At 44.4% G+C, this 16,646-nt stretch overlaps 1 protein-coding gene across 4 annotated transcripts in view; it reads left to right on the forward strand.

The window, feature by feature from the left end:
* The window catches only part of LOC142243464 (sodium channel protein type 5 subunit alpha-like), a 587,685-nt gene that overhangs the window by 508,552 nt on the left and 62,487 nt on the right, over nucleotides 1-16,646 (forward strand). For 3 of the 4 annotated variants that reach the window (XM_075315409.1, XM_075315410.1, XM_075315408.1), the window contains exon 22: nucleotides 188-313. In XM_075315409.1, the coding sequence (XP_075171524.1) occupies nucleotides 188-313 (126 nt within the window). Of the gene's footprint in view, nucleotides 1-187; nucleotides 314-674; nucleotides 798-16,646 lie in introns of all 4 variants that reach the window. The other variant, XM_075315411.1, reaches the window with a different exon arrangement.

Consider the following 16,646-nt stretch of genomic DNA (forward strand, 5'->3'; position numbering starts at 1 on the left):
ATAAACCATTATTAAAACTAGGGCTGAGGTAAGACATTTTTGGAGTGTATCTGCTTGGCAATTTAATTTGTAAAATAACCACTTTCCCCATTGGAAACCAACGACGATAACTACAGACAACAGGCGGGATCTAATTTGATTTGCTTGCATTTGATCAATAATTTTACATTTCGTTCAATCTATACAGATTTCAGTAGCTTGTCTGATAGCAACTTTTGGAAATAGTCAAGGCCAAGTGGGTTCCGTGAAGTCTCTCAGAACTCTGAGGGCATTGAGGCCTCTACGAGCCTTGTCCAGATTTGAAGGAATGAGGGTAAGGGTAAAAGTTCTATGTATGTTTCTAATTGGATTTTACTTTTACAGGAAAATAACCTTATTTTCTTTCTCCTTGTGGCTAAGGAATTGCAGTATAAGTAGTAATTCTGAACTTAAGTCATTGTCAACAGTTGAAGATGGTTGTGGGGTCACATTGGGGCATCTTCATAGACTTATGGTCAAAGTCAAAATATAAGTACCTTGAAAGGGTGCTCAATCTCTACAACTGCAGTTCCTTCCTGAAGCTTAACAACATTTACTATTTCACAGGTCCAAGGTTCCTCTTCACCGGCATTAATGTAACAATGGAGATGACCGTGAGTTAACAGCTTGGATTCTGCTTTTGTGTCTCCATTCAGGTGTCTTTAATAAGCCTCATAGCAACTGCACTGGGATTCTCCGAATTTGGTCCTATTAAATCACTTAGGACCCTCAGAGCTTTGAGACCATTAAGGGCTTTATCACGGTTTGAAGGGATGAGGGTAAGATTATAAATGGCAACCTGGGGTCAATTTAAATCAAAAGCATGTCAAGGACCCCGTTTTATTTGATCTTTTTGTGATTAGATCTGTATACAATAAATGGCGTGAACCATTTGGTATACAGTAGTTTCTTCTATTTTGATACATTTGTTTCATCTCTGTATGGGGTTTGTGGTTAAAAATTGGGAAATTACATTACAAAGAATGAAACAAATAATAAAAAGATTTCAGATGAGGGTACATCATCGATCAAACGATGCAATGAGTTACTGGCAATGGAACTTAAAATTTACGACCCATTTTAAAATTTGTGGCCCATTTAACTAATTTTTTTAAGTTCTGAATCCATGAATACATTCATTGCAAATACTTTCTTCTGAAATACTTCTTTTTTTCTTTGCCGGCATGACAATTATGATTTCTGATCTGCATGTTCACTTCTACTAATCATTCCTTTTTGTCAGTTTGATCCTTCTATCACATGGAAACCTCATTCACTTGCATGCCATTTCCATGTTTACGTCCTAATCAAAATGTTCTCTACAAAACACGTCTGGTACAGTTTATGGATGCGTCCAAATTACCGATTGTAAGCCACACTTAGCTATTCATCTCCATTCATCTGAAGAAAATAATGAGCGACTGGTCAACTTTTCTGCATACGTTATGTTTATTGTGGCTTAGCTACATAATTCTTCAGACACTTTCGCATATTGTTTCCCTAGAAGAATTCACACAATTTCCTTACGACTACGATCTCTCGTTGTCTTGAATGAGTTGCCATTTTCTTTAATATACAGTATATGTATGATAGTATAAGTGGCAAAAATAATGGCAACAACAGCAATATTAGTTGCATAAATAGGAATTGGAATGATAATAAGACTAGGACACACTGTGAGAAAAACGCTGCAAGTGGAATGCGATAAAAAATCGTATTCCACTCGGACCAATATTACTCTATGGGGCAGCTCTCATGAGCGATTATTTTCCTAATCGGACCGAGAAAACAATCGCAGCATGCTGAGGGTGGAATGTGATCCTGCTCCACTTGCCGCCATGCAAGTATATGGGGCTAGAGAAACATCACATTGCTCTCGCGTTACACCGGTGTAACATGAGAGCAGTACAATTCTTGCATCAGTCGGCAACAGAGGAAATATGGAGATAAATACTTCCCTCTCCTCTGCAGGGTCGGCCCTCCCCTCCGCTGCGCCAGCCCCCCACGCCTCCGCAACTGTGGTCTGATCACACAATCGGACCACAGTCGCATGACACTCTGCTCCCACTGTGCTGCGAGCGTGAGCAGAGTGTCATGCGAGTATCGCACATAACCCTGTGTAGCCTCGGCCTTAGCAACATCGTGGTGATAACCATAACAAATTTTAACCTATGCACATAACAGAGGATTTAATATTCTCTACTGCGTTGCTTCTTAAGCTAGGGCTTCACAATGATGTGTTATGTAACAAAAAAAAAAAACAAGTTGTGCAACCAAAAACCTTTCTGCAACTTTCTGTTAAAAAAACTAATTTTGAGCTGTTATTTTGCCTTAAAAAAAAACAACATCCTATTTGCACACCTCACGTCACAGGTGACTTACCTTAAAAGTTAGACATTAAAGGGAATCTGTCAGCCTTTTGTGATTTTTTTAGTTATTAATATGGGCATACAGGTGGCATAAAGGTGATATTATCCATACCTGTATGCATGCTAGATGATGAGTTGTTTGGCAAAAATCCACTTTCATATCTTTTATCTTCCAGGCTAAGGGGTGTGTGCTGCTGCAATATAAGCCGACGTCCGGCCTTCATTATATAGGATTCCTCCTTCTCTTCTCTTCCCTGTTGTCCCTGTGAAATCCCGTGCCTGTGCATCATGCCTGCCATCCTTCCCTGCACTGTTCCACCCTACGGTGGGCACAATTTTCAATTTTGCTGTGCGCAGGCGCCAGGGAGTCACTGCTGCTTCACAGTGCAGGGCGAACACAGCAGGTTGAATGCACAGGTGTTAGATTTACGGTCTCACACCTGATGTCACAGGGACACCAGGGAAGAGAAAGGGACGAGGAATCCTGTATAATGAAGACTGGAGGCAGGCTTATCTTCCGAGCAGCACACGCCCCTTAGCCTGGAAGATAGAAAAAAATATAACATAGGATTTTTGCCAAATGACCCATCATCCAGCAGGCATACAGGTATGGCTAATTTTACCTTGATGCCACCTGTATGCCCATATTAATAGCTAAATAGACACAAAAGGGTGACAGGTTCTCATTAATCTTGCAAATTACAGCACAGAAAGTAATTTTAGGCTTTGGGAGATAACAATTTTCTAATTTAGTAGCAAAAGCTTTCTGTTCGAACTGTTAACATATTTTTTTGAAAGGCTCTTAATATGGACCAGAGATTAACACATTTTTTGGGTGGAGCCCTTGCATTTCATTTATTTTCCTAACCACTTCTCCTAGGAAGCGGATATAGGCAGAGACCTGTCAGTCATTGTCAGCGGGCGGGAGAAGCTGCCAGGGACCCGCCTCTCTGACTAGTCTGGCCAATTATTAACGTATGGAGTATTCTTCTATGAAATGCTGCAGCGTTTCAGAGTCCACCATATTTGGCTGGAATAATACAGCCAGTGGCTGATACATTGTGAACACTGTTTGGACAACATACATCAGTTGTCAGGTTCACATTAACCAATTGAGAGGTTTTTAAAAAATGTATAGAGAGAAGCATAGCCCGGTGACAGTCATTCTGGCAAACAAGCATTGCTCTAAGCACATGTTAAAAGCCTATTAATGCACTTGGCTGTGTGCCCTGATTCTTCCGCTGCAGTAAACAACAATTAGCAATATTTGTAATTAGATATTGTTAGAGGGAAGTTTATTTTCTCCAATTTCCTTTCAGTTTGAACATTTTTTGTTCTGGTTAATTTGAATAATGGCGCACACTGGAATGAATAGATCTTACACAAGTAATAAATATGCAGCTTCCTGCACTTCATCTCACCAGCAATTACATTTATACCCTGGTCGGCACAAGGATCCTAATATTATGATATAACAATTTACATTTTCTTGCAGGTCATGGTGACATGTTCCAATAGACTGTGATATTTGAGATATTACAAATATAACTCAATTCAGTTCCAACTTTATTGCAGAATAATAAAGTTTCTATGCAAATTAGTATAGTTGTCAAATCTGTAACAGCCCCCTATATATATAATGTAATGTAGCACAGTGTTCCCCAACTCCATGTCACGATCGTCTCCCTGCATGTTGAAACCAGTGACAGCTTTTGGACAGGAGCCTCTCATCTGTGTCTCGTCAATTAAATGGTCAGTTTCCTTGGCTAGTTGGCCCCCTTAGCATGTAAGCACGCCCCTGTGGATGTGCTAACATGCTAATGAATGTTATGGATTTTGGCTCGGTGCGCATGTACCCTAGACTTCCGGTCATGCGCACTATGAAGCCAGGTGTATGCGTCCCGGCTTCAAACTGGTGTAGTGCGCATGACCGGAAGTGCCGGGCATTCTGATCATGTGCACTGATCCTATGCCCAGCATTCTGAGGCGGTGCAACGGACACAGGTACGCGCTTCACTGCCGATGATGCTAGCAGTGGGCATTGAATAGCATGTTAACATGCCCCTGTAGGCGTGCTTATATGTTAAGAGGGCGGAATGAGCACAGGAACTAATGCCCTTGTGACTAGTCCCTGCGTTCATTAACATGTCATACAAAAATCTTTAGAAATACTTTTTGTAAAGATCTATTTATCTATGCTACTAGATACAGGGACAGTTATGCCGGCGTCACACGGTACGATCTATCGTGCGATCGCAAGAGCGATCGTACCCTTTCCCGTCGTTTGTGCGTCACGGGCAATTAGTTGCCCGTGTCGTACAAAGTCATTAACCCCCTTTCACACGCACTTACCTCCCGGACAACCTCGCTGTGGGCGGCGAACATCCACTTCCTGAAGGGGGTGGGACGTTTGGCGTCACAGCGACATCACACAGCGGCCGGCCAATAGAAGCAGAGGGGCGGAGATGAGCGGGACATAAACATCCCGCCGACCTCTTTCCTTCCGCATTGCCGGCGGGACGCAGGTAAGCTGTGTTCATTGTTCCCGGGTTGTCACACGGAGCGATGTGTGCTGCCCCGGGAACGATGAACAACCGGCGCACAGAAGAAGAAACAACTTTTTGAAAAAGAGTGACGTGTCAACGAGCAACGATAAGGTTAGTATTTTTGTTCGTTCACCGTCGCTCGTAGCTGTCACACGCTACGATATATCAAACGATGCCGGATGTGCGTCACTTACGACGTGACCCCGCCAACATATCGCCCGATATATTGCACCGTGTGATGCTGGCATTAGGCAGAGATTAGCAATATGCACCCAGAACTGCTCATGGTTCTGGGTGCGTGTTGCACCTGACAGGTTCCCTTTAGTGTTTTTTTCCATTTTATTTTGCTGTAAAAACTAAACTAAGATTTAAAAAAAAAGAAAAAATTAGGACAAATTGACATCACCAGCTGGACTATACAAATGAGCCAGACCCATTTATACCTCTTACATAGTTTCATGTAAACAGAATTCAGCATGCCCACTTCTTTTCCCAAATGACAGTGATGCTGCCATATGCTGCTTACGAAAGCTTAAGCCTGCTTTACACGTTGCAATTTCGCATACAATATCGTATGCGATTTGCAATGCCCCCATCGTATATGCAGCACGTTCAATTTGTTGAACGTGCCGCACAAAAGATTAACCCCCGTCACACGTACTTACCTTCCATACGACCTCGATGTGGGCGGCGAACATCCACTTCCTGGAGTGGAGGGACGTTTGGCGTCAAATCAACGTCACGCAGCAGCCGGCCAATAGAAGCAGAGGGGCGGAGCTGAGCGGGACGTAAACATCCCGCCCACTTCCTTCCTTCCGCATTGTGGGCCGGGAGCCGCAGGACGCAGGTAAGATCTGTTCATCGTTCCCGGGGTGTCACACACTGCGATGTGCGCTACCCCGGGAACGTTGAACAATCTGACGTTCAATTCTAGAGAAATGAACGATGTACATGCGATGAACGTTTTAACATTCAATCGCAATCGCACGTACCTGTCACACACTGCAATGTAACTTACAATGCCGGATGTGCGTCATTTATGACGTGACCCCGCCGACACATTGTGAGATATATTGCAGCGTGTAAAGCGGGCTTTGGTCTTTCCAAAATTGTCTGCTTTCACCTACTTCAATCTAAAGTGTATGGCCAGCTTAACTCTCAGGATCCATTTATAAGACTTTTCACATTAAGATTTAGCATCAGATAATGATAAACTGCAGTATCTAATATCCAATCATTGATTTTTTTAAAAGTTTATATCAGTGATAATTTTTATTAGCTGCTGAAAGCACATTGGTCATTCATTATACCGACAGTGTTACTCGTAGAATGCAGAGTGGCGTACATCCCATCATTGATTATTGGCCAGCCATTTGTTTGGATGTGTTTTTTTGCCAACATTATGTTATCCCTGCTGGATTCACACCTGAGGAAATCCGTGCTTAAAAAGAGTCTTCTGCAGCCTCTAATAGGTTTTCCTCCAGGATAGCCCTGTATTTAGCTCCATCCATCTTTCCCTCAACTCTGACCAGCTTCCCTGTCCCTGCTGAAGAAAAACATCCTTTTAATATGATGCTGTCACCACCATGTATGACAGTTGGGATGGTGTTTTCAGCGTGAGGTGTAGTGTTAGTTTTCCGCTGCACATTAAATTTTGCATTTAACCCAAAAAGTTCTACCTTGATCTCATCTGACAAGAGCACTCATTTACAGAATTTTCAGACTCTCATTTACAGTTTACAGAAAGCCATGTGGAAGACACAGCTAGAATGAGGAGGAAAGTGCTCTGGTCAGATAAGACAGATAAGACCAATGTAAAACTTTGTACATAAAATACTGTGTAGCGGAAAACTAACCCTGCACATCACCCTGAAAACCCCATCCCCACCCTGAACCATGGTGGTAGCACATCATAGTGTGGTGATGCTTTTCTTCAGCAGGGGCAGGGAAGCTGCTCAGAATTGATGAAAAGATGGATAAACTAAATACAGGACAATAATAGAGGAAAACCTGTTAGAGGCTGGAAATTACTTGAGACTTGAGCAAAGGTTCACCTTCCAGCAGGACAATGACCCTAAACATACTGCCAGAGCTACAATGGAATGATTTTAATCAAAGCTTTTGTGTAAATGGCCCAGTCACAGTCCAGACCTAAATCCCATTGAGAATCTGTGGAAACGCTTGAAAATTGTGTTAGAGTAAAGCTAGAGTGATTTTGCAGAGAAGACAGGGCAAAAATTTCAAACTCTTGATGCTCAAAAAAAAATAAATGTAAAAACGTTCACAGGATATGAATAATTTTTCAAGACACTGTATTTACTGCAAGATCAGACCATACAATGCTCACTGAAATTGCAAAAGACTAAAATTTCTGATTTTGAAGGCCTCAGTATGCTAAATGTTCAAGTTTATGACAGTACAATTAGATAAAGACTGAACAAATATGAATTGTTTGGAAAGGTTGCTAGTAGAAAGCCTTTTCTTTCCAGAATATGACAATGTGTCTTAAGTTTTCAACGTTGCATATGAACAAACCACAATACTTCATCAACAATGTTCTTTGGATTGACAAGACCACTGTGATGCTGGTCACTACATGGGCATGTGATGCAGGATAGTCAAACGTTCCGGGCTCGGGTACCAGGAGATCATTTCAAGATAAGGGGATAGGCAGAGGTGTAGTCAGGTCACGGTCCAGAGTCAAAATACCAGAAGGATCAGAGCAGAGGGACAAAGCAAAAAGAATAGTCAAACAAAGTCAAAGGTCAGGCAGCAAAATATCAATACCCAGAGTACAGAAAACTGAGGGCAACAAGCACGACCAAATAGAAGGCTAATGCTGGGTTCACACATAGCAGCGATCACGACGGGCGACCTGACCTTATCAGAATCGCTGCTGCATCGTTACATGGTAGCGGGTAAGCTGTCAAACAGGCAGATCTCACCAGTGACCAGCCCCCAGCCAGCAGCGACGGGTGAAAGCTGTACTGCGCTTGGTAACTAAGGTAAATATCGGGGGGTAATCAAGGGCTTGGTTACCCAATATTTACATTGGTTACCAGCGCACACCGCTTAGCGCTGGCTCCCTGCACGCCAGAGTACACATCGGGTTGATAAGCAAACCCTTGCTTATTTACCCGATGTGTACTCTGGCATGCAGGGAGCAGGGAGCCGGCAGCACAGGCAGCGTGAGAGCGGCGGATGCTGGTAACGAAGGTAAATATCGGGTAACCAGGGAAAGGGCTTCCCTTGGTTACCTGATGTTTACCTTGGTTACAGCTTACCGCAGGCTGCCAGAAGCTGGCTCCCTGCTCCCTTCAGTTCGTCGCTCTCTCGCTGTCACACACAGCGATGTGTGCTTCACAGCGGGAGAGCAACGAGCAAAAAATGAAGCAGGACTTTCAGCAACGAGTGGCGACCTCACAGCAGGGGCCAGCTCGTTGCTGGATGTCACACACAGCGACTGCGACGGGATGTCGCTGCTACGTCACAGAAAATGGTGACGTAGCAGCGACGTTGTTGTCGCCGTCGCTGTGTGTGACACCACCTTTAGACTGGCAGTGCTCTGGGATAAACTAATAGAATAAATAGCTGGACAATAATTGTGAATAGGATACACCAGCAGAAACCCAGCACCTTCCAGTATGAGATTGAATGACCGAGCTGTGACTCAAAACTCTAACAGTGCAGCACACCCCAGCTCCAGGTTGGATGACTGAGCTGTCATTCACCCAACCGACACCTGAGCCCACACTGATCACTGAGCGGAGAAATCATGACAGCTACAGTGGAGATGTTTGGCCATAATGCCCTGTGCCACGTTTGGCTAAAACCAACACAGCATATCAGTACAAACATCTCATACCAAATGTCTAGCACTATGGTGGAGCTGATGGTGTGGGCTTGTTCTGCAGTCACAGGTTATGGGCAACCTTGCAATCATTGAGTAGACCATGAATTTATCTGTGCCTCAAAGTATTCTATGGTAGAGTATCCTAAATGTAAGGCCATCTATCCAAAATCTAACACTTAGCTGAAACTAGGTCATGCAACAGGAGAAGGATCAGAAATTCACTCTATGAGTGCAGACCTCAATATGGGGGGGTCTCCTAACTCCAACTTAACTGGCTTATATGTGCCCATAAGGCTAGTAATTTTAGGTCCGGAAACCCACGGTCCATACTAGGATTGTGAGTGTTGGACTTATCAACCAGTCAAACTGATGATTTGTCACTGTGAGTAGTCATTGTTTATTAATAGTCCAAATCAGTTACTATCACCTAACACACAGTGGAAATCTCTCATCTTGGCTTCATACTTTGCTCCAGTTCATTAATGTAGGATATTTTTGAGCACGTCTAAAACATATTCTTCGAACCTTGATGATGATTAAAAGAAGCATTTAATTACAAATTCTTAATATGAAACTTGTCAGAATTAGTGATTGAACCACCAACATGACGACATTAAGACTAAAGATATCATCTAGAATCTCAGTGGGGTCAGAAGAAGGTCCTAAGTGATTCATATTTCGCCAGGCTACACGTTGTGCTCGGACAAGAACAGTTCACATCTTATCACTCTAATATGTGTTATTTGTCAGAACTGTGGATACTTTTAGGCTACATGCGCACGCTGCTTTTTTTCCTGCTTTTTTGCTGCTTTTTTGGCTGCAGTTTTGTCAGCAGAACTTTCTGACATCTGACTTCCCAGCAAAGTCTATGAGAAGTCAGATTTGTCATGCGCACACTGCAGTTTATTTGTCAGCGTTTTTTTTGTCAAAAGTTTGTGACAAAAAAAATGCAGCATGTTCATTCTTCCTGCGTTTTTGTCAGCATTTGTCACCCATTGAAATCAATGAGGGCATCAAAAACGCAGGAAAAATGCATGCTAATCACAAGTGGTGCATTTTACCTGCCTTTTACCTGCGTTTTTGCTAGCAAAAACGCAGGTGATTTGTCAGTAAGTGAGGTCAGGCAAGTGGTCCCGTCCCGTCCTCCACGTGTTCCCCGAAGTACCGCTGTCCCCAGGGGAGATGATGTGGAGGACGGGACTATCAGCAGCGGCAGCGAGAGGGGGATGGACATTGGCAGCTGAAAACATTGATTTTTATCTCTCTCTGCTGCCGCCGCTGATAGTCCCGTCCTCCACGTGTTCCCCGAAGTACCACTGTCCCCAGCGTGCACGCACAGGGGAGATGATGTGGAGGACGGGACTATCAGCAGCGGCGGCAGCGAGAGGGAAAAATCAATGTTTTCAGCTGCCAACGTCCATCCCCCTCTCGCTGCCGCCGCCGCTGATAGTCCCGTCCTCCACGTGTTCCCTGAAGTACCGCTGTCCCCAGCATGCAGGCACAGGGGAGATAATGGACCCCTCTCACCGCCGCCGCCGCTGAAAGTCCCGGGCTCCACGCTCCTGCCGGCTCCACGCTCCTGCCGGCTCCACGCTCCTGCCGGCTCCACGCTGTAGCGCGATCAGCTGAGCTGTCACTGAGGTTACTCGCGGCCACCGCTGGATTCAGCGGTGGCCGCGGGTAACCTCGGTGACAGCTCAGCTGATCGCGCGGGTGCCTTCATTAGCTGCATGGAGGTGACCGGAGCGGCGGTGTCTGCTGCTTCTCCGGTCACTTCCATGCAGCAGAGCTGGATGCGACGCTGGAGCATGCTGGATTACGCCGGACATGGAGGGCTTTGTCGGGGTTAATAAATTGGTAATGAGGGAATGTGTTTGTGTTTTTTATTTCTAATAAAGGATTTTTCAGTTGTGTGTTTATTTACTGTAATTTACAGATTAATCATGGAAGGTGTCTCATAGACGCCTGACATGATTAATCTAGGACTTATTGGCAGCTATGGGCTGCCAATAACTCCTTATTACCCCGATTTGCCAACGCACCAGGGCAAATCGGGAAGAGCCGGGTACAGTCCCAGAACTGTCGCATCTAATGGATGCGGCCATTCTGGGCGGCTGCTGACTGATATTGTTAGGCTGGGGGGCTCCCCATAACGTGGAGCTCCCCATCCTGAGAATACCAGCCTTCAGCCGTATGGCTTTATCTGGCTGGCATTAAAATTGGGGGGGACCGCACGCCAGTTTTTTTTAATTATTTATTTATTTCTAATTTTTTTTTTCAATTCAACAAGCTTTATGGGCTTGTTTGAACTGAAAAATACATGAAACAATTGTTGACAAAACTGCAGCCAAAAACGCACCAAAAAAGCAGCAAAAATGCACCAAAAAAGCACCTACATTTTTTGTGACATTTCCAGGCTCTCTCTGACAAGGTGCAGTTTTGGCTGCAGTTTTGGCTGCAGTTTGTGAACACGAAAAAGAAGCAGCGTGCGCATGTAGCCTTAGTGTTTTACAGATGCAGTGAACTTTTTGGTCATTATGTAAGGCTACATTAACTTGGTTTAACATTATTGGCGTCACTTGATCTTCCTGTACACAGTGTAAAATCTGTTCTCTCCTTAGCTATTATATACAATATATCACTGACATTCTCATATGAGATAAAGGAACAAGTGGTGCTCCTCACATGCCTGGTCCAGGTTGTCCATAATTTATTTTTAGACCATGATATAGACCCGCAGACAGCGCCTGTGATTGGTTGCAATCAGGTGCTTTCACACAGGTTGGGGGCGAATCTGACTGCAACCAATCACAGATGTCAGGACTGCTGGTGGGCGGGGAAAGCAATGAATATGAATGAGCAATAATGAGTTGCCCCAGAAGAAAAATGAGTGGCCTGAAAGCAGTTACAGCCGCTCCGGAGACTCGGTATAGCGCATTTGCTTCAATTCCCCTATCCCTTCTACCAACATTTTTAAGTGCCGGATTTTGGTCCCCATAGACTTAGGGGTACTTTACACGTTGCGACATTGCTAGCATTGGCTAGCGATGTCGAGCGTGATAGTACCCGCCCCCGTCGCACATGCGATATGTGGTGATTGCTGCCGTAGCGAACATTATCGCTACCGCAGCGTCACACGCCCATACCTGCTCGGCAACGTCGCTGTGACTGCCGAACTATCCCTCCTTCAAGGGGGAGGTGCATTCGGCGTTACAGTGACGTCACCGCGACGTCACTAATCGGCTGGCTAATAGAAGCGGAGGGGCGGAGATGAGCGAGACATAACATCCCGCCCACCTTCTCCCTTCCGCATTGCGGTCGGGATTCAGGTAAGGAGATGTTTGTCGCTCCTGCGGGTTTACACACAGCAATGTGTGGAGCTGCAGGAACGACAAACAACATCGTACCTGCGGTCGACCCGACATTATGGAAATGAACGACGTTATACAGATCAGCGATATTGTACGCTTCTGTGCTCGTTCATCCTTGCACCTAGGATTTACATGTTGCGATGTCGCTACCGGTGCCGGATGTGCGTCACTAACAACGTGACCCCGATGATATATCGTTAGCGATGTCGCAACGTGTAAAGCCCCCCTTACTGTGTATGGGAACCAGCGTCCGGCCAGATATCTTAGATCAATTCCGGGCTGGAACCGGATTTTTTTAAAAATCCAGTTAGGTCCGCCAGACCCGGTTATCTGCGAGTCTGACCATTATTATTGCCCATACTTTTTAGCATTGTAAAGCAATGTTCCTCAACTTTTAACTCACCCTTTGCTTTAACAAAGTGAGTTCCCAATTTTTTGAGGGGCTTTTTAGGCTATGTGCGCACTTACCGGATTTTTCGCGGATTTTGCCGCGGATTTGCTGCATGTTTCGCTGCAGAAAATGTTCATAACATCTCTGCAGTGAATCACCAGCAAATCCTATGGAGAAAAAAAATCCTGTGCGCACTGGGCGGAATTTGACAGCTGCATGTTTTGCTGCGGGAATCCCGCAGCAAAAACAAGTGCATGTCACTTCTTTTCCGCACATCGCTGCGGGATTTCACTCCATTGACTCAATGTTAATCAAGAAATCCCGCAGGGAATAACGCAGGCAGCAAATTCTGTGCGGTTCACTGCGTTTTCCTGCGTTATTCCCTGCGGTATTTTGCGGTTTACCTCCGGTAATGTGCATCACTTGCTTGCGGTTTTGCAGGGAAGTGATGTCATTACAGGAAGAGGAAGCCGTGCAGAGTAAACACACACAGATCACACACAGACATCACAGACATAGAACACACATAGAAAGAAAACGGAAATATAGAAAAAAAAGAACGTGGGCTCCGCTGCATATTTACCTTCCAGCCGAGGTAAGCACACAGCGGCGGCCCGGTATTCTCAGGCTGTGGAGGGAGAGGGGCAGGGTTAATGTCCCCCGCCTCACTCCCCCTCCGGCAGCCGAGAATATCAGCCGCAGCTGCCCCGGCACTGTCGCATGCAATATGCGACAATACCGGCGTGTCCTCGGCTCTTCTTGCCACCGTGTAGCAGTGGTGGCAAGGTAATACAAGGGGTTAATGGTGATGGGGGACCACCGCCATTAACCCCAGGCTTGATCATGGCAGCGTCTATGTGACAGCTGACATGATCAACCCGTAAGTAAAGTGAAAAAAAACACACCGAAAAATCCTTTATTTTAAATAAAACAAACAAGCCTCGTTCACCATTTTATTAACCCCTCCCAAACAAAGCTCTGGCGTAATCCAGGTCCGACGTCCTGCGCTGCTTCCATCCAGCCGCGACTAACACACAGCGCTGAATGAAAGCAGTAGAGGTAATTACCGGTCATTTCCCACGGCCGGTAATGTGAACTCACTGCCGACCGTGGGAAATGCAGCGATCTGTCATCTATCTCTCTATCTATCTATCCCTCTGTCTATCTATCTATCCCTCTATCTATTCTTCTGTCTATCTACTCTCAGAATTAAATGACTTTTTTTTTTTTTTTTCTTCAATGTGCTTTATTGCATTGAATGCAATAAAGCACATCCCAACCCGCACGCGGCAATACCGCGAATAATACCGCGGTAAAACCGCAGCAAACCGCGGCAAACCACATGCGGTTTTCGGGTGCGGTTTCCCGCGGTTTTTTACCGCGGGTGCGGTAATCTTTGAGGGCATGCGGAATTTTCTCAAGAAAATTCCACTTCCCAGTGCGCACAGAGCCTTAGCCTGAAAACCTTTGTTTGTGAGCTCATGGGGGTCACATAGTGAGGCAGAATTTTAACGATAGATCCAGAGGTTTTGCTCCAACAATAGTTAACCCTAGAGTTACCATTTTTCAGTTCATACTGCAAACAGTGCTATATTATCCATCTGAACTCTTATATAACCAGTTCTTTCCAGCAGTACTAATCCAGCTGTGCCCCTCATAGTGCCACTAGTAAAATAATTTCTCTACAACCACCACAATTTTTTCAATTTTATAATATCTATATTTTAGAATTGTATGTAAAATATTACTTCAAAATACGATTCTGTAAAATATATTAAAGCGACTTCTGTGTCTTTCCTAGAAAAACATTATTTCATGCCATAATGCAAAATATCTGGCAGAAAAACAGGCTATGCTTACAGAACAATTAAAGAAGAAATGAAACTGTTTTTCATTTGAGCTAAACACATTTATTGCACAATGGGCTAATTCATATGCCTTCATAATGGTCTGAAAATTTGGCCCGCTCGTGTCTCTAGAGGCCGGTCATTGGCAGTGATGCCTGAAAATGTCACCTTTAATATACAGAAATTCAGAGCCCGAGCTGTGGCATACAATACAATGGGATTGTTTTCAGTCTGCGAGGGTTCAGAGCGCAATGCATGTTCCAGTTCTACAAAATCTTTCAAGGGTATGCAGCAATATTGCCAGGAAAGAAAAAACATTTATTGGCATGTGAACTTTAAGCCCTGAAAAAAAAAGAAATAGAGGACACAAAGGTTTAGGCTGCTTTCACACATCCGGTTTTAGCAGTGCGGCTAAATCCGGCTATAAAACCTATGCAACGGATGCGGCGAAAAAACCGCATCCTTTGCATACGTTTTTACATGCGGCCCGTCCAGTTTTTGCTGGTTGCGGCACGTTACTGAGCATGCGCAGTGCAAAAAACTGCATGTGGCGGCCGGATGCGGTTTTTGCCGCATCCGACATCCATAGGCATGTATTGGAAAAAGCGCCGCATCGGCTGGATGCGGCGCGATGCGGGTTTTTTTGCCGGACAAAAAAACGTGCCATGCAACTTTCCATCCGGCCGCCGCATGGGCTAAATATGCCGCATCCGTCAAAAACCGGACCGAACGCAAGGCCATGCGGCACAATCCGGCACTAATGAAAGTCTATGCGGAAAAAACGCAACTAGCAGCAAAAAAAAACGGTTGCGTTTTTTCTGCAAAGAGCCGGATTGTGCCGCACAGCAAAAACCGGAAGTGTGAAAGCAGCCTTAGGCTCTCCCTTGCTGAACTTTTAGAAATAGGAAATTGCTTAAATAGTGACTACACACTATAAATTATGAAGAGAGAGAGAAATTTCAGCTACGGAAATAAATATGTATACTGAAAACGACTAAATGGCGCATAGTAGCTAAGACTATTCCAGATTTACTGTTTACTTTTCTGAAATTTGCCCGGTAATGACATAATGGCTGTTTTTAGTTGGGAAACATTCAGCAGCTACTATCCGTGTATCCAGAAGAAGTGAATAGTTATAGTTGCTGCTACCTATTGTGTGTAGATTTCTATATACATATTCTTTACATATCCCGCATGATCCCTTTCTTAGATATGAATTAACATGCATGCAAGCTCAACATCCACATTGTGCTGAGCTTTGTCAGTTTCTGTCTGTCTGATATACGACTGTCCGCCAGTAATTAGGGACATTACCAGTAAATGAGCATCTGTTCATGCATTTCTAATCAAGCAAAGTTTTATGTCTGTCTTTGTACAGGATACATATAACATAACCTGCATAAACCTACTACTGTATATTCGCCTTCTATCTCTTCCAATGCAACAATTCCTTAGATCCTTAAAATTAGAGAGTTTAGCAAATTTAAGTCACATCCATAAGTTGCACTGGTGAGAAGCATAGGACCACATAATAATTAATTTACTACAAATATACAGTTCCTTGGATGTATATCTTCAAGGGAACGTAGACAGTTTTTACTTGTCCCATTATAAAATATAGGAGTTGGCAGCAATGCCTGTATTCCCCTTTTTCCTAATGAAACACTTCTGCTTTGAATTTCGGGAATAGATTCTAGTGACATTTCCTCAATGTATTTGTAGACGTTCAGTAATGTTCCATTCAACAGCCTCAATATTTAGGATTCATACATGGCTGCATCTTTGTTCTTCTTTGTTTTCCCTAGTATTTAGATTTGTTGCAAGGTCAGGGAAGTCAGCAGAAGGGCAAAGAATTATCTATCTTAAAAACATGGCCGACTTAAAAGGGGTAGTCCGGAAGTCGGTTATCCCAAAATCTGTTGCTCCACAGTTGTCAGAGATAAAGCCAAGCACAAAGTTTAGCTATCTTACTTGTGAAGACATTAAAGGGAACCTGTCACCAGATTTGGCGACTATAAACAGTGGCCACCACCAGTGAGCTCTTATATACAGCATTCCAGAATACTGTATATAAGAGCCCAGGCTGCCCTGTGTGACATGAAAAAACACTTTTATTATACTCACCTAGGGGGCAGTCCGGTCCGATGGAGGTCACTACTCTCAAGTCCTATCTGCGATGATTGCAATCCCCCTTCTACCCAGCCCAGTGTGCATGACGCGTCCTACGTCATCCACACAGGCCGGCATTGAG

The sequence above is a fragment of the Anomaloglossus baeobatrachus genome, chromosome 6 (assembly GCF_048569485.1).
Source record: "Anomaloglossus baeobatrachus isolate aAnoBae1 chromosome 6, aAnoBae1.hap1, whole genome shotgun sequence".
Taxonomy (NCBI): domain Eukaryota; kingdom Metazoa; phylum Chordata; class Amphibia; order Anura; family Aromobatidae; genus Anomaloglossus; species Anomaloglossus baeobatrachus.